At 38.6% G+C, this 22,311-nt stretch overlaps 1 protein-coding gene across 1 annotated transcript in view; it reads left to right on the top strand.

The window, feature by feature from the left end:
* LIG6 (DNA LIGASE 6) overlaps window positions 1-10,154 on the top strand; it is a 108,145-nt gene extending 97,991 nt beyond the window's left edge. The window contains exons 14-20 of the mRNA XM_089144843.1: window positions 8,042-8,076; window positions 8,193-8,254; window positions 8,330-8,491; window positions 8,604-8,692; window positions 8,795-8,894; window positions 9,426-9,543; window positions 9,643-10,154. Of these exons, the coding sequence (XP_089000969.1) occupies window positions 8,042-8,076; window positions 8,193-8,254; window positions 8,330-8,491; window positions 8,604-8,692; window positions 8,795-8,894; window positions 9,426-9,543; window positions 9,643-9,830 (754 nt within the window). The 3' untranslated portion in view covers window positions 9,831-10,154. The remainder of the gene's footprint in view (window positions 1-8,041; window positions 8,077-8,192; window positions 8,255-8,329; window positions 8,492-8,603; window positions 8,693-8,794; window positions 8,895-9,425; window positions 9,544-9,642) is intronic.
* The last annotated feature ends 12,157 nt before the right edge of the window (window positions 10,155-22,311 follow it).

Here is a 22,311-nt window from a genome sequence, read left to right as displayed (position 1 = left end):
AATCACTTGTATAACATTGGTAAGTAAATCATACATGAATCAATTCAATATGAATAAGTAATGCTACTGTAATCAAAGTTATGCAACAGTAGTATATCATTGTAAGAATCTAATTTAGGAAACATATTAATGATATTCAAATATAGAAACTAGATTCATGCTATCTATGTAATTAAGGAAATAACCATCCTTACCTTTTATAACTCGCAAAGGAATCCTAAGAAATCAAGTAAGATCTTGGCAAACTTGAGAAGAAGGTCCTAAACAAGTATATACAACATATTAGGAAAGATCCCTAACAGAAAATATATCAAAACATCCGAAACAGACCAAATCTGGAGTTGCTGTACTCATTGGTCGAGTGGATTGATCGAGTGGTCCAGTCGACCAATCAGTCGACCAATGCAGACAGTAGCCTATAAAATCAGAGTTTTAAGATATGAAATCCGAATTTGGTGGTTCAAAAGGATACTAATCAAGGGGTAGACTACATCAGTAGTATTCTAGCATATAGGGGACCTCAAAACACCAATCAAATCAAGATATCAAGATCCAAATTAGGAAACAAAAAGTTACCATAATTAACTCAAACATGGATCTTGATGAATTTGAAATAGAAAACAAAGACAAGAACAATAGGAGGATGGATCATTGCTTTCGGTAATGAAAACATGAAAACATACATAGGTCTTCATGGAATAAGGCTTAGAAGCATAAATCTAAATAAGGAAATAAAACCTACCATATATGTACCTATCATGCATCATGAAGAACACATAGTAAGGTAGAAGAGAACAACTAGAAATCTATGGATTATGGATCATGGAAAGAAAACACAACCATTAACCACTAACATGATCAATAAAAGAAGATCCAAAGAGATCAGAATTCAGATTAGAAGTTTAACAGAGATTAAATCATGGTTTGATCATGAATCCTTCAAAAGCTTGCAATGATCATGGTTAAGATCATTGTTCTAGCCTTAAATCCTTAGGATGATCATGAGAACATGTTCGAGAGATGTTTGCAACGAGAGGATGCAGCATCTCTTCTACTGTCTCAACTCAAAAAGGAAAGAAAAACAAAGATGGAGGAGAAGAAGAGAGAGTAGACATACCTTTTGATGCAAAAAGAAGAGTTTCGACGAAGATCCGTCAAGAAAACACCAAGGATGCAAGAGAGATGACTTGCGAGAGGTCTTTGGTTCGTTCCGGAGGGTTTGGAGGCAGCAAATACGAAGTGGACTCGAGATTGGACTTAAATAGAGCAAGAACAACCTAATTGCCAAAGACAAGCACTCATTGGTCGAGTGGATTGGTCGACTGGCCCAGGTCGACCAATCAATCGACCAATGCGACAACGAAGGCCAAAACAGGGAATTGAAGGTCCAGATCAAATCCAATCCTAAAGGGGTTTTGCACACAAGTCAAGTGACTTACCTAATAGGTAGAAATGCCTTCAAACCAAGATAGAGAGCACTCCAAGTCCATCAACTAATCAGATCTTCATCAGGATTCAGTTTCCATAAATAGAACCTCATCATCAACTTTCATGGATTCAAAGCCAGACACCAAGTCCTCTACTGGAATGGCCCAAAGCTGTCTTCTTACTTTACTTCGGGTCATCGGACCTACAAATAACAAGGTTTCCGGGTCAAGGTTAGGGCTGGGTTTTACAATGTAAACTTCTTCATGAAGATCACCATATAAGAATGCATTTTTTATGTCAAGCTGAAAAAGAGTCCAATCATAATTCACAGCCAAAGATATCAAGACACGGACAGAATTAAGTCTTGCCACAGGAGAAAAAGTCTCAAAATAATCTACACCATATGTTTGTGTATAGCCCTTAGCCACCAAGCGGGCCTTAAGCCTTTCAACCGTACCATCAGAATGGTACTTAATAGTATACACCCACCAACAACGAACCACATCTTTCCCAGGAGGTAAGTTGACTAAAGACCATGTATGACGAGAATGTAAAGCATCCATTTCCACATCCATAGCGGCTTTCCAGCCAGGAATTTTAAGAGCTTCGGTATGATGGGTTGGAATATGAACGGCAGACATAGACAAAGCAAGGCAACGAAAGCTAGGAGGGAGATGAGAGGTAGAAACAAAATTGGAAACAGGATAAACAATGTTAAAGTGTAAAGTGCAAGTACGAGTACCTTTCCTTAAAGCAATTGGTAAGTCATCTGAAGGCAGAGTGGGATCTCCACTAGAAGAATCCGCCGGTGGAGAGGATGAAGAAGGAACATCCGTAGGGCCAGCTTCAGGCTCCACTAAAGGAGAGCCGCTAATATTTGTAGGAGGAACTCTACTATCCACAATATGTTCTGGCAACTTATGTCTTCGCTGATAAACCTATAGAGGGACATTGCTAGTGGAAGGAACTAAAGAGGGAATAGGAGTATCATCCAAAACACAGTTTTCAACAGACACGGATTGACTTAGATAATAAGGAGTGTCTTCAAAAAAGGTCACATCCGCACTTGTAAATTGTTTGCGAAGAACCGGATCATAACAGCGAAAACCTTTTTGAGTGCGTGAGTACCCAAGAAAAATACACTTAATAGAACGGGGGGAAAGTTTATCCAAAGGATGTGGTATGTGAACAAAACACACAACCAAAATTTTTGGGTGAAACTGAAAACGGTTCTCTATTGGGAAAAACAATTGAAAAAGGAGATTTTTCAGAAAGCAAAGGCATAGGCATGCGGTTAACTAAATGACCAGCAGTCAAAATTGCATCACACCAGTAACTCTTTGGAATATTCATCTGAATCAAAATAGCGCGTGCAACCTCCAAGAGGTGATGATTTTTGCGTTCAGCCACTCCATTTTTGTTGGGGAGTGAATGAACAATTGGTTTGATGAATCATTCCAAGAGAATCACACAAGTTAGATATATCATGTTGCACATATTCTAAAGCATTATCAGACCGAAAAATATCAATAGGAAGAGAAAATTGAGTTCGAATTTCATGAATAAAACTTTTAAATGTAGTTAAGAACTCTATCCGATTTTTTAAAAGATACAACCATGTAAGACGGGAGAAATCGTCCACAAAAGTAACAAAATATCGAAAACCATGCATATTACTAATTCTACAAGGGCCCCAAATATCGGAATGAACAAGAGAAAATAAGGACTCACTACGAGAGATAGAGCGTGGAGGATAGGTGGCACGATGATGTTTCCTAACTCACACGCTTCACAATTTAATCTAGACACTGATTTAAAAGAAGGAAATAAAATTTTTAATCTAGGTAAAGACAGATGGCCTAAACAACAGTGCCACTGGAGAGCATCTACACAATCATTAGAAAGAGCCACAATAGGGGTAGCATAGTCCAGATAGTAGAGTCCGTTCCTTTCACACCCTTCACCAATCGTCTTCCTCGTGTGAAGGTCCTGGAAAACACAATAAGTGGGAGTAAAAGTCACAGAGCAGTTTAGTGCTTTAGTTAATTGACTAACAGATAATAAGTTAAAAGGAAAGTTAGCAACATGAAGTACGGATGATAAAGTAAGAGAGGGTGTAGGAGAAACACTTACAGAGCCTAGAATAGGTGTGGAAGTCCCATTAGCTATGGCAACAGAATTTTTAGTGGTAGATTTAGAAAAAGAGCTAAAAAGTGATGACTTACCAGTCATATGGGAAGAGGCCCCTGAATCGATGATCCAAGGGGTGGGAGTAGAAGTGAGAAGTGTTGTGTTACCTGCATGAGAAAGTGTGGCAGCAGAAGTACTAGTGGATGTGGAAGCGCCAGTTTCAATATTTTGCAATCGGTGAAGGATTTGGCTTACATCATCTCTTAGAGTCTTAGACAAGTCCCCTGAAGAAGCTCCAGAACCACTATCGTTGTTTGCTACAGTATCAGTACCACCATTAGAAACGGCATGATTGGCAAGGTGCTTGGCCCACTCTGGTTTTCCATGTTTGGCCCAACAAGCTTCCACTAAGTGCCCTATTTTACCGCAATGAGTACAAAGTCGAGATGTCTTATCAGACAGTTGAACACCACGACCTCCAGAAGACCTACTAACTCCCCCTGAACCACGACCTCCAGAAGACCTACTAACTCCCCCTGAACCACGACCACGTCCCCTTCCATAAGATGTAGTGAAGGCTGAATTTTCTCCTTTAGAACTTTTTTTTGGAGAACTCCCTTCAGGCAAGGCAATACGTTGAAGTCTAGAATATGCTTCACTAAGATTAGGGACATGCTCACCCGCAAGAAGATTTCCTTTGATAGATTTCAGTTCAGGGTTCAATCCTGCAAGAAATTTAGACACAAAAAATTCATTCTGTTGGGCCTTAAGCTTCTCTATATCAGTGGTGAGAGGTTGAAAGACATTCAACTCCTCCATCATTCCTTTAAAGGAGTTGTAATAATCCTGCAGAGACTTGTCAGCTTGCTGAAATTGAAATAGCTTTTCATAAAAACTAAAAATCCGAGTCATATTTTTAGCTTGGGAATAAGTCTCTTGCAAATCATCCTATATTCCCTTTGCAATCTTATGGAACATAACATTCGCTGCAATATCATGTTACATACTATTCCACATCCAAATTTTGATGATTGCATCATCTTGGATCCAACTAAAATAAGATTTGTCAGTCTCAGCAGGAGGTTCATCCTCAATGAACTTAAGCTTACCTTTTGCAAGTATGTACACCCGAACCGCTTGTGACCACAACAAGTAATTAGAACTACCTTTGAGCTTGATAGATGTAATTTGAACTTTTACATGATCTCCTTGAGATCCTTTTAATTCAGCCGTACTCATGATTGAGTCACGTGTAAGTGAAGACATTAAACTGAGGTAGATATCACTCAAATCAGTTTTCCAAAACTTGAAGTTGAAAGAACACAAAAAATTCTGCAACCTTAGGACAGAATAGGAGAAAAAAAGAGGTAACAAAGGTATTCAAGTTCTGGAACGTGTGAGAGTAAGGTAATAGGTAGAGAAGATCAGTTCACATGAATATCTGATCTAATAGTCCATAATATACAGCATTAGTTTGGCTGCACACCAAGGAAACAGAAGAAGAAAAAAAATTTCAGAAGAGAATATTGAGAACAACACTATTTTGATTCAAAAAAGCTCTGATGCCATGTTAGAAAACAAGCTTTAAACAATCAAAATAGCAGTTGAACTTGAACAGAGAAAAGAGAGAAGAAGAAAAAGAGAAGAGAGATGAAGAACCAGTAGAAAAGACCTGTGATTCTTAGCTAAAGAGTCTAGAATCACAGAGCACTTTTATTTATAGCTTCTAATGAATCTAATACAACTTGAGAGACAAGTAATTGTCCTTTAGAAGAAGGAAACAAAATATTACAGCTTTAGTAACTTCCTGACTCCTAAAATAGAAAGTTCTGAAAATAGAAACTACCACCAAAATAGAAACTATGCTTTCTAAAAACTCCCAAAACTTATGTAGCAAGATTCCCACATTAGAAATAGAAAATATAATCAAAACAATAGCATAATACTGTTCACGTGAACAGTAACGTGAACAGTAAAACTCCCAAATTTACGTATACTTCAACATTATTCATTTGTGAATCCCCTTTTCCCTCTCTCCCCCCCCCCCCGTCCCCAAAAAAAAAATTCCCCCCTCCAGTTGGTCCTGGCTCAGTTTGCACATCCCTACCCAGACCCCCTTTCATCCCTTCTCTCTCCCCCTTCACTCCTCTTCCTTGACCCAACAAACTGTGGCCCAAACCTCTCTTAACCTTCCCTAGCCCATCTCTCCTTCAGCCCACAGATCTTCTTCCCCTCCTTTAAATGATCCCTCTCCTCGGGCTTAGCACATTCACCCTCCCCCCCCCCACTCTTTTTCTTTCAGCCCACCCTCCTTTGGGTGGGGCTTCTTCCTCCCCTCCCTGCTCTCTCCCTGCTCTATCTCACCCCCCCCCCTCCCCCTTGGCTTTCAACTCCTAGACCCATTACCAATTCCTTTCCGGTGGTCTCAAGCAGTAGTGGGGGTTCTTCCAACTTAAAAACCCCCTCTCCTTCATTTCGGAGTTTACGGTGAAGCAATCACTCTACTAGGGGGTCGCCAATTCAATGAAAACTTTGTAGTGGAGCTCAACTAGTCCTCTCAGAAGGAAAAGAAGAAATAATAGTAGAATCCAGCTTTCTTTAAGTTTGTATTGGCTTTGGCCTTGGTTCTATTGTCTTGTTGCTTTCTTGGCTTAGTTCCTTGTTTACAGTTTTATCAGCTTTGGTTGGGCTTTGAACCTCCGTGTTGCTGTTCTCCTCCAACCCCCCCCCCCCCCGTCTTCCTTTTGTTAATCAATATTTTATTCGTCCCAAAAAAAAATTAGTGGCTTCCTCAAAAAGCGTAAGATATGTGGGAGTTGGGGAAAAATGGACCATAGGGCTTAGGCTAATGACCTTCCCTTGATCCAGACAACATGCACAATTACATAAGAACTAGGTAGGTAGTTGCAATTGGAAGGAAAACACAATCCTGGGCAGCAGTTGACACACTCATCATGGTTCATTCAAGTGTTTATAATGTAGCAGTCCATTCAATTAAGAACCACTCTACAGTAGGATTGATGGTAAGATTGAATGGGTCGAGGTTTCAGCAATAAATCCCTATGAAACCAAATTTCATGAGGCTGTCGTGGTTCTGCCAACCAGTACTGTGGTTTAGAATTTCAGTGAATTAAACTGCGATGGTCGTGATCTCTGCAAAAGCAGTAACACCAAACAGACAAATTGAGTGGAAGTAAAATAAGAAAAGGTAGAAGAAGATGGATAGAAGGATAGGTAAGGCAATCTCAAACTTGGGCCCCTCATGCATTGCTTTCTCAGCTGTTGAACCAGGAACTCCCCCAAAACTGAATTCAAGCATTATCATAAAGTTTCATTCACTGATTCATTTGCCAATCTCTTGAACAAGGCTTCTTGCTGTAGTACTTAGGCTCACTTACAAAAATATATATATAATAGAAAATGCTAAAACATAGCAACTAATGAAAATAGTAACTAGTTGAAATTAGAAACTAAATGAAAAGAGAAACTACTAAAGGCTTTACAATCCGGCCTTCTAAACATGCAATGACTACTAAACTAAAATTTAACTAACTAGGATTTGACTGGTCAAAGGCTAGAACCCTTATTAAAATTATGGGGCTGTAGTTTGAGTCTTCTATGAGGTTCGGTGGGCTGGTTTGATGGGGCTGTGACACTGCTCACATGAACAATCTTTTAGGCTTTTCTTCTTCATTTCTTTATCAATTTATCTACATCAGAAATTTCAGTTTTATCTGTACTGATAACCTGCAACAATCTTGTTTCCCTAAGCCCTTCTAACCATAGAAGTACCTTCAGTAACTCTTGTTTCTCTCTTTTTTTAGACCACGCACCATTTTGATGTGTTTCTACTGAATCTTTCGATTTTATTTAGCTATCTAATTCACATCTCTAAGATTTACTTAGAAATTTCTTTGCAAAATGGCATTTCATTGTCAGAAATTCTTTTAAAAAATCTTTTCCCAGTCTGTGATGTTGGCATAAATTTTAGTGCAGCTCCATGATCCACTCTGACCTTACCCACATAAACTGAATTTTCATCACAAGGTTAAATTTGTTTAGAATTTGGACCTGATCCATGCCAATTAGTTCAGGACTTAGCAGACTTAATCAGATCGAGACCCTGCTCACTGATGGTCAAAGGGCTATTATTGTATTAGTGTCCACTTTTAAGTCTAGATCAGATACGGGTCTGCTTCAAAGGATCCACGTCAACCAAAACCAGAATCTGCTAGAACTACTTTGGAAATTAACCTAGGTCACCCTTGTTTTGCACAAGATGGAGTTTGTATGAAATTTGGGCCTTTCTATATCGTGTATATTCACTTTTATACATTGTTAGTTGTTCATTTTAGCAAAGAGAAAAATGTGTGAAAGATGTGTCACCTCATTCTATAGTGTAAGTTCATTGATATTTATTAAATGAACTTCAGGCACTAAGATTTTTTATGAGTTGATGTGAAACAAACTGTTTTACTTACAGGTTGTTGGCTGTTCCCCTACGTCAAAGGCGGAGATGTATGTTTTCTCTATCTGATTTAATCTATGAACTAATATCTACTGTTGGAGGAAATCACTTATCATGCATTCAAAATCTTGGGGTGTTGATACTAACTATGTTATGTGCATCACAGATTGGAAGGATTTGTTTCACAACCAAAAGTTGGGTTATTTTGAATATGCAAAGCAGATAACAGTAAGTACTTTATCTCTTTACATGTTCCATCATTGACTTCTTATGTAGATTATATCACATACTTCCACTGTCTAGGTGGAAGAAGACGATGCCTGTTTGTCCTCAGAAACCACTTTGAGTAGGATAAACACTTTTCTTGAAGATGCAATCAGTTCGTCATGTGAAGGAATAATGGTGAAATGTCTAGATGTTGAAGCCGGGTATGCTGCATCAAAGCGTACAGATACATGGTTAAAGGTTACATAACTTGATAAGAGATAACAGACAACTTGTGAGCATTACGGCATTGATTACCCCAAAAGGGGACTAAAGTACTAACTTTGGAAAGCCATCTATGTTTCCTTTTTAGGTCAAGCGAGATTATGTGGAAGGACTGAACGATTCTCTTGATTTAGTCCCTATTGGAGCTTGGCATGGGAATGGAAGAAAAGCAGGATGGTAATGATAAGCAGAAGATATTTCATGTTCGCAGCTTCAATTTAAATTTCAATGTTGAAAGAGCACTGTAACTAATTTTCATTGTCATTTTCTGTTTTCCAGGTATAGTCCATTCCTCATGGCATGCTATAACCCTGAGACTGAAGAGTATCAAAGTGTCTGTCGAGTCATGTCTGGATTTTCTGATTCTTTCTATGTGGAGGTAAAGATAGGTTTATTGTTGGTATATTAGATTTGGACATTCAAAGATGAAAACCAGATAACAGAAGTGGGATACATGTAAGATAATGGAACATGAACATAGTAGTGCATCTGGTTTCACTTCTCTTTGATTTTGTTTTTTCTTCTTCTGAAGTAGTTTTGAGCCAAATTATTCAATTCTCACTGCACAAGCAAATCCTTCTTATTCTGTTGGAGACTACCATGGTAAGTATAAGAATTACTCTCTAGGAACCAAATTGCTTCACAAAATGAGTACAACAGCCTCATGTTAATATTTGACATTTTTACATCCTAAGCCATACAGGAGAAGTTTATGTAAAGTTTTAAACTTTTAGTGAGATCGGTTGGCCATTTCAAGGCAATGTCAATTCTAACTTACGGATCACTGTATATATTGAATTATAATTCCTGTCTTCTAAACTTTAGAAATATGGAGTTGATGTTTTCTGCTTGGCTGGAAACCTTTTATTATCACAATAATAGGGTCTTGGTTTCTGAATGTGAATTGCAGATGAAAGAGTTCTTCACAGGTGACAAGATCTTGTCAAAAAAGCCACCTTATTATCAAACGGATGAGGTTCCTGATGTATGGTTTTCTCCAGAACTTGTTTGGGAAATAAGAGGTGCAGGTATGTGTGTATGATGCAATTGTTTGTTTATCTGTAATAGTGCATATACTGAACAGTATATATGATGCAATAGTTTGTTTTGTTATGATGTGTTTGCAGACTTCACAATTTCACCAGTTCACCAAGCTGCAGTTGGTTTAGTACATCCATCACGAGGCATCTCTATAAGATTCCCAAGGTTTATTCGTTCTGTATTGGATAGAAAGGTAGACGAATGTAGTACCGCTGAAGATATAGCTGATATGTTCCACTCCCAGTCTAGAAAGATGGATGTGGGATTTGCCTGAGCTTTGTCTTCTTGCTCATGTATGATGTAAATTTTTTTCTCCAATTCCAGAATGTACAGTTGAAGGATGTAGTTATGTTTGCTTCTCCGCCAACCTTCCAACCCCCAAAAGAATGGGGAAGTATATTTGGTGTATAGACTACTAATAGCGAGTCTCATGTATTTATTTTTATCTTTTTTACAAGGAAGGATCTCATGTATTTACAAGCCTACTAAATACTATTTCTTAGGCCTTTTAAAAGGTACAACAAAACATGAGCAGGGAGTCTTTTGAGTATCCTACACCTTTACATCTTTTTCTCTTTTGTATTTAATGAAACTTATCTATCAAACACCAGAAGATGAGGTCTGATGCTTACAGCTTGCTGCAAAACAACTACTAGACATTAAGGTGGAATTATCCTCTGCTCGATATTTATGTGTTGTCATACCATTTAAATTAGGTCTTTGCTTCCTGCTCTTGTAGTTGGGTTACATATTGCAGCTCACATGGAGACTCTGATTTGTGGAAGTTGGACATTCAAGGAAAGGGGGCAAGCACTAATTTTGCAGTACTCTGTATCAATCCCTTATCTTCCCACAGTGAGGTTGAGGAATAACCCTTTCTCCACATGGTAGAAATAGCTCCTACAGGTACCACTTTCATGAGTTGTCTATCTATTTGTTACAGTATTGATTAATCAATTGTGTCATGAATTTGGACATTCTGTTGGAAACGTTCGAATTTACCTATTTATGGTCGTAGCTGTTTGAAGTTTGGTATTATTTCTACTCCTACTTGCATGATTCCTACTAAGATTGAAAGTTTAGGAATCCTGGTTTGTAATGTACTATCTTATATGAATGAAGGGTGACGAGGGTGACTGTGAGCTTGTCGAAGCTATTCAGTCCTTGGTCCCCTTCACTCATTTGATCCTGGCATTCTAGGGTTGCAACCTGTTACATGTATCAGAGCTGAACTAGTAGTTGGCTGTTCAAATTCAATTTTGGTTTGAAGACCACCTCGTGCTTCATTGGTGCAGCACTGTTTGCTGCAGACTGCTACAAACTAAATCGTAGAGATAGCTTTCAATAGGATTTCCTATGTATCAAGATTGATCGAGAAATTCAGAATTCAAGTTGGCTTTGTTTTGAAAGAATTGTGTTCTAGCCATCGCATATTAATGAAATACTACAGATGGTGTTAATTTTAGAACTGCAAATCCAGTGGTACTTGAAATTTCTTAATTTTTTAGGTTTTTATTATTTCCAAAATCCAGTGGATCTTCTTCATGTTCAAGTATTTGGTTTTGATTTTGACATTGCCAGCAACAAGTTGATGTCTCATCTGTTCTGGTTTTGCAGTTGCTAAGGTGTAATTCTTTTTCCTTCGATCTGAATTATCAAACAGTAACTTTATGAGTTGATAGGGCATTATTGCTACTCTTTTGCGTTAGCTTTTCACCTAATTTGATTATCTTCGAAAACTGCTGGGTTTCTTCCGCTGGCGATCTCTTCAGGACTCAGTTCTTGTTTAAAATTGGGTACTCAAGCAATCAAACCTCAAACCTGTTCATAAGCTTTCAAACCATTGTCTACCCAAAAAAAAAAGTTTTCAAACCATTGACAAATTTTCCAACAAGTTCTCATACTATGGTAAATCAAATCACTTTGTGGATGCCTATTGGGCCAAGCATGGTAAATCTGAATGAATTAGACGATTAAAACCATGGAAAATGTGAATCAGAACCTTGCAGATGGTCCTTCATCCAGTGTATCTCGTGATTACCATAACCGGCTGGCTAAATGCCCCCTAAAATTTCACCATCTTTACAGCTACAGTATCTTACCCTGGCTTTATCCTTCTTTGTTTTCTTGGTTCACTGAATCTGGTATGTTCTATCATATGGTTTTTTTTTTTTTATTAGGTAACATTAAAATAGTTGAATTCACAACCTCTTCACTAGGAGATGTTTGTCTTATTAATCGGATAACCCCGCGCGCAATGATGTGACTTTCCTATTTATTAATGCATTAGAACACAAAAATGATGAGACAAGGAGGGTAAATCAAGGCCAACTAAGCACAATTCAGCCTGATTCAAACCTATGCTGGGTTGAGCTCACCAGGGTGGGCTTGGGTTGAATATTTTAAAACTTCTAGTCATGGTTAGAGCCTTGCACGGAGTTAAAGGGTGTCAGGGTTGGCTACAGGGGCGGATCCACTAAGGGGCCGAGGGGGCCATGCCCCTCCCCCCGGATTTTTAACTTTTTTTTGTAATTCCATTAGTTTTTCACTTTTTATATTAATTTTCTTCATTTTTTCAGTTTTTTTCTCTTCTCACATGTGAAATGTCACTATTTGGCCCCCCCCAATATTGAGAACAATTTTTATAGGTAAAATAATGGGTATAATTGTCATCCCTAGTTAAAAACTAACTCCTCAATCCCTATTTATTCTCTCATCTCTTCTCCCTCACATTTTTTCTTCTTATTTATTCTCTTCTCTTTCTACGTGGGTTAAAGGAAATTTTTGAAAAAAATCTTATTAGAAATTCAAAATGTCATTTCTAATTAGAAACTAACTCCTCAATCCCTATTTATTCTCTCATGTTTCTCCTTTCTCCTCTCTCCTCTCTCCTCTCTCCTCTTCTTATTTGAAAAAAATCTTATTAGAAATTCAAAATGTCATTTCTAATTAGAAACTAACTCCTCAATCCCTATTTATTCTCTCATGTTTCTCCTCTCTCCTCTCTCCTCTCTCCTCTCTCCTCTCTCCTCTCTCCTCTCTCCTCTTCTTATTTATTCTCTTCCATTTATTTATTTCTATTTATTCTTTTTTCCTTTCTATAAGCATGAGTTAAGGAAAATTTGGGAAAAAAATTTCTCCACGTGGGTGAGTTTCCCAGCGGAGATTTGTTACATCCACAAGGTTTCGATACTGGAACCTTGCTTAAGCGGACCAAGCTGCTTACCACTCGGAACAATCCCCGTTGGGATTTTTTTTTTTTTTTTTGTTATTCTTTATTTGATTTTATATTATTTGTTTCTTTATTTCTTCTGCAATTTTTTATATTTGATTTTATTATGTATATAAAATGTTTACAAGTAGTAAGGTAACTTACTACCATTGGTTTGCATCTCTTATCTAAAAAAAATTTGATTTGCATCTGACTTTATAGGGTTGAAAGTCATGTGTTTTTTTTTTTTTTTTTTTAGTGATGCTTTAATTTATCTATATCTTGTTGAAAAAAAAAATCAATAATTTACTTATTTTTGTCAAATATGTGTGGGCCCCACAAATATATGTGGGCATATTCCTTACTATAATAAAATAATTCATAGGTGGCACCCCCAATGGGTCTTATAAAGGCCCACATAATATGTGCGGTGAAAAAATATTTGTGCTTCCCCAATCTAGACTTCCATTCTTCGCCCCCCCCCCCCCCCCCCAAATATTCAATCCTGGGTCTGCCCTGGTTGGCTAGGATTTGCAAAATCCAATTTAATCAGGCTTTGTTTCATCCTCGTTCTGTTCTTCTCATTGTACTCAGAAAAGATATATATGCACATCCCCTAATTTCAATATGAAGAGTATAATTTGGATGAGGAAAAAAACAAAGTTCAGATCATTTTCACGTTCTCTTTTGTTTGCATGAGTAACTTTTTTCTTAGTCAATAGGGAAAGAAGAAAAAAATGTGGTTAACTTTCAAATGTACATTTATTGGTTGCTGCATCAAAATGATGCAACCTCAAAAAGAACTAAGAAAACAAATAACCCTCTCGTTTCAACTTCTCCCCTTCACATTTTTCCTTCTACATCACAAGCATGGGACCAAAATCTTGGTTGAAATTTATCATGCTTGAAACTATCTTGGATCCAGGACCAACAAAAACGACGACAATAAGCATTATCCCAACTAAATGCGGTTGGCTACATAGATCATTATATTCCAATTAACCCTCTTTGAGATCATACAAGATACAAAGCCTAAATTATAAATATTTTTTCTTATCACCTATTGACAAAAGACTTAGTATCAAAATTATGAATCAAGATTTATTTAGTTATAAGCTTTTATTTATTTCTTTTTTTCTGAGAAAAAAGAACATTTACTTGTAGAGTGGTTTCAGTGCAACTGCCTGGAGTATATGAAAAGTGCCCAACCTATAGTGAAGTCAAAATTGTATGTCTTAATGCTCATTTTTTTGTCCTGTAGGAACACTTTTTGCCAAGCATCCGAAGGAGATCTATTCATTAAGGCAGCTTTGGACCTCCTCACTAATCTCTCGGGACAACATATTAACTTTGAAAAGAGTGGGTTGTATTTTTCTGTTAATGTTTCTCCTCAGTTGAGAGCTTCTTTGTGTCGAATTATGGAATTAGTGAGATGGGTAGGTCCAACAAATATTAGGGTACCTTCCTTTTTCATTCAAGCTCTCGAGTCAAGGACTTCAAGTTGCTTCCTATTGCCTAAATCAGTATGTGCACCACTGGGCTCCATTGGCTTTAATTTTTGGCCTGGTAATTCTAGTTATTTTCATAAATTTAGTAGCACTACAAAAGCCAAGCCATTGTGTTTAAACTTGCCCTTTTAGGAGGCTTGGGTCTTCGCCCATCAACACACCATAACCAAGCCTTGATGTTGAAGCAGGCTTGGCGATTGTTGACCACACAGCTCTCGATATGGGCAAAGGTCATTAAGGGGAAAATATTTTCCTCATACATCCCCACTTAACCCTTTGGTTTGGAAGAAAAAAAGGATCCAGAACTTGGAATAGTCTGAGCTCAATACTTCCTAGGCTTTTTTTTTTTTTTTTTTCAAAAATTTTGGGGAGTGGAAACACAACACATTTTGGTATATGACCCCTGGTTGCCCAATATCCCCTCCAAGACCTTGCCACTGTCTCTAGCAAGGCCTAGCTCTTTGACTTGGGTTTCCCAAGCTCGAGCACAAGGGGACTGTGACATGAATGTGTTAACCTCCAACTTGCCTCTTCATTTTGTTACTGAAAATCCTCAATCCAAGTCTAACATAGGATCAAATTTTTGGCATTGTCATCTCACTAAAGCTGGCAATTTTTCTAGCCGAATGACTGCAATGCATCTTTCTTTTCCTCATACTTCTGGAGTTAGGTATCTTATATGGTCGAAGTTTTTTAAGTTGAATCTTAAATTTCACGTAAGGTTAAAACTTTCTTTTGGTGTGTCCTGCATCATGCTCTTCATGTTAAAGCTATTATTGTTGGTATATGGTTGCCGGTTAGTATGAGGTGTGATTTATGTGCTACATTTGATGAGTCTGTTTGGCATGTTTTTCTGGCATGTCCTGTGGCCAAGCATGTGTTGCAGGCAGGGCCCTTGGCAGAATTACTTTCTGCCAACGCTGTCTTAGATTTGGGTATTGACATTTGCTTTCAAAGGTCTTAGGATAAATTGACATTGGCATGGATTTATTTTTTTTGGCATCTTGGTGTATCCTTTTATTATCTTTGGAAGGCTAGAAATTCTAGAGTCATGTGTAACAAAACTCTCAAACCTGAGTGCATTCTTAATTCAATATTTTCTTTGGCTCAATGAAATGAATATTTTGCCTCCTAACATGGTTGATCCTAGCAAAGAGGATCTGATCAACTCCAATTTTTACAATTTAATATTTGATCCAAGACTATTTCATGACTACATCTGGTTTGATTACACTTGTGGTTGAAGGTGTTCACACCGAGGGATTGAAGCACAGGAGGTGAGGATGTTTTTTTTATCCATAATGGATTTTGTGTATATAAATAGGTGGGTAGTTTGGTGTTGTAATCTCAACTAGAAGTAGTTTTGGAGGGACTTAGACAAGGCATCACTTAGACCATCTCACTGGGAATCAAGCTGGAAGAAGTGCAGTCCAATTTCACAGCTCTTTCATCTATGCTTCTGCAACAAGTGGCTAGGTCGTGGTCTTTCTACTTAACCCTTCTTTTGTTGGAATAACTCATTGCTTTCTAGTGTCCCTATATGTAATATCGTGTGTCCTAGTTTGAATCAGTATGTACTGAATTATGTAACTTGGAGATGCAAGGGCCAGCCGATTTCAGACCCTACTAGCTCCAGTGGTTAATGTGTCTTGGCTGCAAGATAAACCTTTCTTTCTTTATTTATTTATTTATTTTAATCTTTAATCCATACAAGAAAATTGGATTGGCCATTGGAGAAGGTCATACAATGGCTAAGCATTTGAGTAGTCATTTGATAGCTGGGCATCAATCCTAGAACTTTTGGTGTAGGCTCTTGGGGAGTGTTCAGCTTAAATCCTTGTATGAGAATATATAAGACATATATGGGTCGAATTGTTGGAATCCACCTAGTTGGTGATTTTGTTAGGCTGATGCAATTGAGACGGTAGTGCTTGTGGTGCCCAACGTTAGATGCAGGTGTGATGACTCCATAAATCTCTTGCGCACAAAAAAATGGTTTGGTTCAAATGAAGGAAAAACTTATTTATTTCACTTAATTTGGCATAATTTGCACGTGCTTCTTTTTTGGGATAAGATTTAATAGAATCCACATGGCATCCATCCAACACTGCACACTACAAGCACCACCACATCAGACACACCAACCTAGCAAGATCTCCCAGTTGGACACACACTTGGTGGATTCCATTTGCTTGCTAGATTTCTCTTCATATGTTTTTGGATGAGGATGATTTTGGCTTCAATAGTCATCACCCCAATAGCTGGCTCACTAAGCCACCTCTTTGAATTATCAGTCTCAAAATTATCCCTTAGAATATCCACATTTAAGTTCTCACAACCAAACCTAAATTGACATTGTTTTGTGGGCAGTGTGTGGGTAGATGCCCTTGTTGAAGTTGAGTTTAGGTTTTCTCCTTTGAGAGGCTTTCCCATTGGGTACCCAATGAGCTATAGGATTCAACTACATTTTATTTTTCTATATTTTTTTCTTCCTCCTTCTAGTGGGCTTTCACACATTTGCATTTTGAAGTTGGAGAACCATCATATTTTGAGCCAAAGAAGAATTAGTAGAGGGTTATCAAACTAAATATTCAAGTATCAAATTTGGTTAATTTTACGTTGCTTCTTATCTAAATCTACTATTTCTTCGTTATTTGTATTAGTTCTGTATTTGGGGGGACACTTTTTGTTATCTAAAAGTGAAGAAGCAAAGAGGCCAGAGAAGAAAATGGAAGTGCAAGCATTAGCACTCAGGGAACTTCATTCAAAAGTGTTGTAATAATACTTAGAGTCAGACTTACAAAGATCTAACACCCAACATTTGGAACATGGCCAATCAATCCTACCTATGGACTTGACAACCTCCCTCGTTAGAGAATGTGCAACACAAGTGAATTCTCTAGGAATAAAAGAAAATTTACAAGATAGCAAATATGAAGACAGAGACACTATATTCTCAATTACACTCCTCAAATCGTAGGGTACATGCACCTAAGAAAGGATAATTCTAATTACTGTTTGGGAATCATTCTCAATCAACAAACGATCCACCCCCTCAGTCATTGCTACTAGTAAACTTTCTCTAATAGATACAACTTCACCTTGTTAGAACCAAGAGACCAGAGGCACAGTACAGACAGACCAATTACAGAATCAAGAAGAAACAAATATATAAAATATTCTTTATGTCAGAATCACTTACCCGAATGTAGTACGAACTTTCACAGGGTGAGTTGAGGTGTACGAACTGTACTTTTCCTTAAGGTATTTGAACGCCCCCTTTATGCTGCTGGGTTTGACCTTGACGTTCTTACCTCCAAGATACAACAACTCTTAGATCCGAAGGCAGCACTCCAACGGAGTCTACTTGCAAAGGAGATCCGAAGGTAATACACGACCGAATGAAGAAAACAAAAGAAGGAATTTTCTAACACTAGTTTTTCAAAATTCTTTTTCACCAAAACGGAATGGCCTCTTGTTCGAGCTTAACTCTATTTACTAACTCGTATGGACACCTTCGAGGGCGCATATGTACGTAAGGTCATCTGCAGAGAGTTGTGCCGTATGATCGTCACCTCTCTCTCCGCAAAACCCAAAGCCGGGTTTTTAGATCCATGACCCGCTTCTAGATCCATGACCCACGACCCACGTCCCCAAGTCCCAAGTCCCATCATAGACAACTTAATATTATTTATATAATATTAAGGTGCCCCATGGCTTGGTTAGACTAGGGTCTACGGACCACTACCGTAACCACGCCCGCTTGGTCCCTTGCTCGTTGCATCGCGTGATCCACACATAGCTCTCTACCGATACACCCCACTTAGGAGCTATATACGATTATATAATCATATAATCATTCGCTCCATCCGATGTGGGACTAAACGCATATGGTAATCTAAATCACCTAATATACATCCAGAAGAGTCCTATAGAAACAAGAGTCCTAAAACAAAACTAGGGAGATAGAGTTTTAATGATTTTGAAACTTATCTAAATAGTATATTATATTATATTATATATTTTTCAAAACAAAATCCAACCTTCTCCTTCCATGGGGGAATAAAAGGGGGGGGGGGAAAAAAAAAAAAGCGGAACTTCCCTTTAAACCCCCCAATTTAAAACCCACCCCCCCTTGTTTTTTTTAGAAGACAACATCAGTATTCAACTTAAAGATTCCCTTAAAGCTACTGGAATAAAAGTGGGGTGGGAAAAAAGGGGTGGAAAAATTATTGAAAAAAGTGTAGATTTCTTACTTTTCTCTTAAATCCCAAAATTGTAGATTGTTTGGTTGCTTGGGGTGGGAAAGTGAGAGACAAGCTTCCTTGGTGGGATTTTGTGGAAAAGTTGTCTGGTGATGTGGCAGCCCAACTTTCCCACCGCAAGCTATTTTAAAACCCCACAAATTTGGTAGGATTTTGTGAAAAAGTTTGGAAAAGCAAAAAGTGGGACCCACCACTATCACTTTTTCACAAAACCTTTTCCTTTCATTTCCTTTCCTTCTCCCTCACCATACATGGGGCCCACATGTTTTTTTCTTCCCATCCCACCTTTGCAAACAAACGCAGCCTTAGGAGGAGGAGACCAAGAAAGGATTGAATCTTCACTACTTGTGAGCAAATTGTACTCTACTCTTAGAAGAGCAAGGGAGCTTGTGCTGAACTAAAGTCTTCATACTCCTTAACTGTACAATGCAATACCTCTCTTCATACTCCTTAATTGTACAATGCAATACCTCTCAAGGTGAACTAACCCCAGTTTCAAAGATCAACCTATTTCTGGCCTTTCATAGACACCAACAAACATAAGGTATTTATAATATTCTAATCCAAGATTAATATAAACCTAGTGCATATCTTTGAATAAAATATTTAGTCATTGAGACTCATTAAATATATTCCTTGCAAAGGAGATAAGAAAATAAACCAGTGGTTTTTATTTTTATTTTTATAATAAATTATTATTTTATTTGGAGGGAAAGAAATAGTGTTATTTTTAACAAACAAAAACCCAGCCCCTACAATATACTATGTAATGTTAATAAATGGATAGTTGAGCTTAAATTATGGCCATCTAATTTCATTATTGTAGGTTCAACGTCTTCACATGATGACTTCCATGTGGCATGGCCAATAGAAAAATGTGATATTAGAACAAATACAATATGTATACACTCACCCACTTTGTTGTGTGCAAGGATATCTAACAAACTATTGAACAACGCAGGATGGTGTATAGGGTTGTAGAAAATGAAAACTTTCACTATATGAGTACAGGGAGAATAAAAATCACTGATAAATTCTGAGGCGTAACTAAAAATGGGATTTTCTATGGCACCATCTCTATGTACTACACCACATGAAGTTTGGTGCAATTTGAATATGGGTTTTGATGACTTTAACACCACTTTTGATTAGCATCTTTGATAAACTATTCGTAAACATGTTTTTGTATCACTACTACTAAACAAAAAAAAAAAAAAAAAAAAAGAAAGAAGAAGAAGAAGAAGACAAAATAAAAAAAAAAAAATGACAAAAGGGTTGTCGTGGGCATATTCTTTCAGAGCTATTGACATATTCTTTCCTCACTCGCGGGTAAAAGCGTTTCCTTGACGCGCTTCGGACGCCAAAAATCCGGATGAATCCGACCTCAAACATCTCTTTCACGTCCTCTATTTTGAGCTTTTCAAGTCTTGACTTCCTGTCGGTTCGGTGTCTGAAGGAGAGGTATTCAGTATTCGAGAGGGCCTTTAGTTTTTTTTTTTTTGATAGAAAAAAACCTTCAAATTAAGAAAAATCCATTTGGTTACACTTAGTCTGTCTGTGTTAGCCAACATTGCTAACTTACTACAAAGTCCAGTAGTGTGGGGATTTAACTTGCCAGCATGTTCTAGGGGCAATCTTAGGGTATTGAGTGGCGTTATGTGGTGGCCGCGTATGGTGTTGTCAATGGCTGCGCTCCTCTTGGCTCCCATTTCTTGTATGTTTTGGTGTTTCTTAGCATGATCTTGTCCATTCTTGATCCCATGAGGTGCTTCCATTTCTCCACCATTTGGTTTGTCCTGTGTCCGGATAGTGGCTCCCTTCCATTTCCCAGCCCATCCGCGTCTTTTTTCTGATGTACCCCGCCAACATTTGTTTTGTGTTGTTTTAATAACATCAAAAATACCATTAAAGCACAATACTTTCAACTTTTTTATTTTGCATATTTTCATATGTGTTTGGGTTTGGCAGCCCCTTCCGCGTGCTCCATGGGTCCATTGGGTTTGGCCCATTGTGATATGTTTGTACCCTGTGTGTTGGGTTGAACATTTGAAAACAACTTTGTTTCTTTCTATCCATAGGAAATAGCATGTAATAATGAGTAGGAGGGTCCACGCTTCCTCCTTGTTGGCACAGGCTTTAGGACGTATTCCTACACCATCCTATGATTGACTCATGGTACAACTCGGCGTGTCCGGCGATCCGCCGCCCATTCGCTTGGTCCAATTCTGAGCGTGCCGTCGTTTCTTCTTCCTTTGACGTACACACCTTGTCGTTTTTACCCATTGTCCTACTATTCCTTTGGTGGTAGACCGCATTCACCGCCAAGGTTTTAAATCTTGGATGTGGGGATTTTCCAAAGGTTCCACCACCTTTTCACACTCATTCATCCTGTTGGTGTTGCCGTTTCCTCATTCTCCTGCTAGCTTGGATGAAAATTCTCCGTTTGAAGCACGAAACCCATCTATCATCTTCCGTGTTAGTGACCGGGACAACGTGATAAACCAAGTTTGGATTTTTGGCCTTGCGACATTCCTGTTATGGCTGCGATATTGATCATATCGGCTTGTTGCTTTTGAGCCACAATCCATCTCCGGGTTCTCTTTTGCTATTGTTGGATAATTCTTCCTCCATGGGTCACTCCAAACGGTTTGACACATTCCCAACTTCTCTTTTTACCATTTCCTCTAGTAGTGAATTGCTCCGACTTTTCCGGTCCAAGTCCACCTTTTCGTTTAACCTTTGCATCAAAGATCGATGAGTGCGGGGTACTTGTCTCGTAGACCCCGACCCATAATGCATCGGGTTCATGAAGAGTCTCCAACCTTGCCTTAAAGGGCTGTTTGATATCTTCCATCACGGGCCGCCCCCTTGATTCTTAGATTTACAACATATTCTCCGGGGATCGTTAGTTGTTTTGCCTTCTCCGGATGTCCGGCCAAATCTCCCAAAGAGAATCCATCTGGTTCGATTGCTTTAGGACCGGGCTTGCATTCCGTTGCGTCGGTTGGAACCGTTTGATCGCTTCCTTCCCGCGGGTTGGCCTTTCCAATTTGAGAGTCGAGCTCTTACCTTAGAATTGCCTTGTGTTCTTTGATCGTGCTTTCCGCGGCTTGTCCAGTAGTTTGTCTATCCTTTACTTCCTTATCCCTATTTGTCAATTGTGCCTTCGTTGTTTGTTGACATTTCTCGAAGAAGATCCGCTTTTCTCCGTTGATTTCTTGTCCCGTGAGGTCGAGAAAATCTCCAAGATGCTTTTATGGGTATCTTCTTTACCGCCGACAAGGAATGTGTCGTCGCGGGGAAAGATGTGACACTTCCGGAGCATTCCGGTATTTTGATTCCTCCCGCGCCCGATATTCATTTAGAGCGGGACAACACCTCCATAATGGGGGTGTGGACTCCGGGCGCCTTGCCTGGCCCTGTCCCTTGGCCCGCGGCTTACCATTAATCTTAATCGAGGAGGGTGGAGTGGTTTTTGATCGAGCACCATCTGGTCAGCCTAACTTAGAGACGATGATGATTGTTCCACTCAACTCTATCGTGGCTTTGGCATGTCTGTTTAGAGCAGCCCATCTTACTTCGGTGTTTTCAGGTGAAATTTCATGGGCAGGATTTGTCGTGTTTGTCGTCCTGGTACAATGCACCTTGGGGGTTCTTGTTGGGGGTTTGAGCCTACCAGCCAGTCTTGCGTTTTTGTGGTACATTGCACAAACTATGGTCTGTAATCCGATACCCGATGGTAACTTGCCACTTGTTGGGGGTTTGTTGACT

Source organism: Hakea prostrata, chromosome 2 (genome assembly GCF_041222555.1).
Source record: "Hakea prostrata isolate BN-2017 chromosome 2, UWA_Hpros_2, whole genome shotgun sequence".
Classification (NCBI taxonomy): Eukaryota; Viridiplantae; Streptophyta; class Magnoliopsida; order Proteales; family Proteaceae; genus Hakea; species Hakea prostrata.
This window is presented reverse-complemented; position numbering and strand designations above follow the sequence as displayed.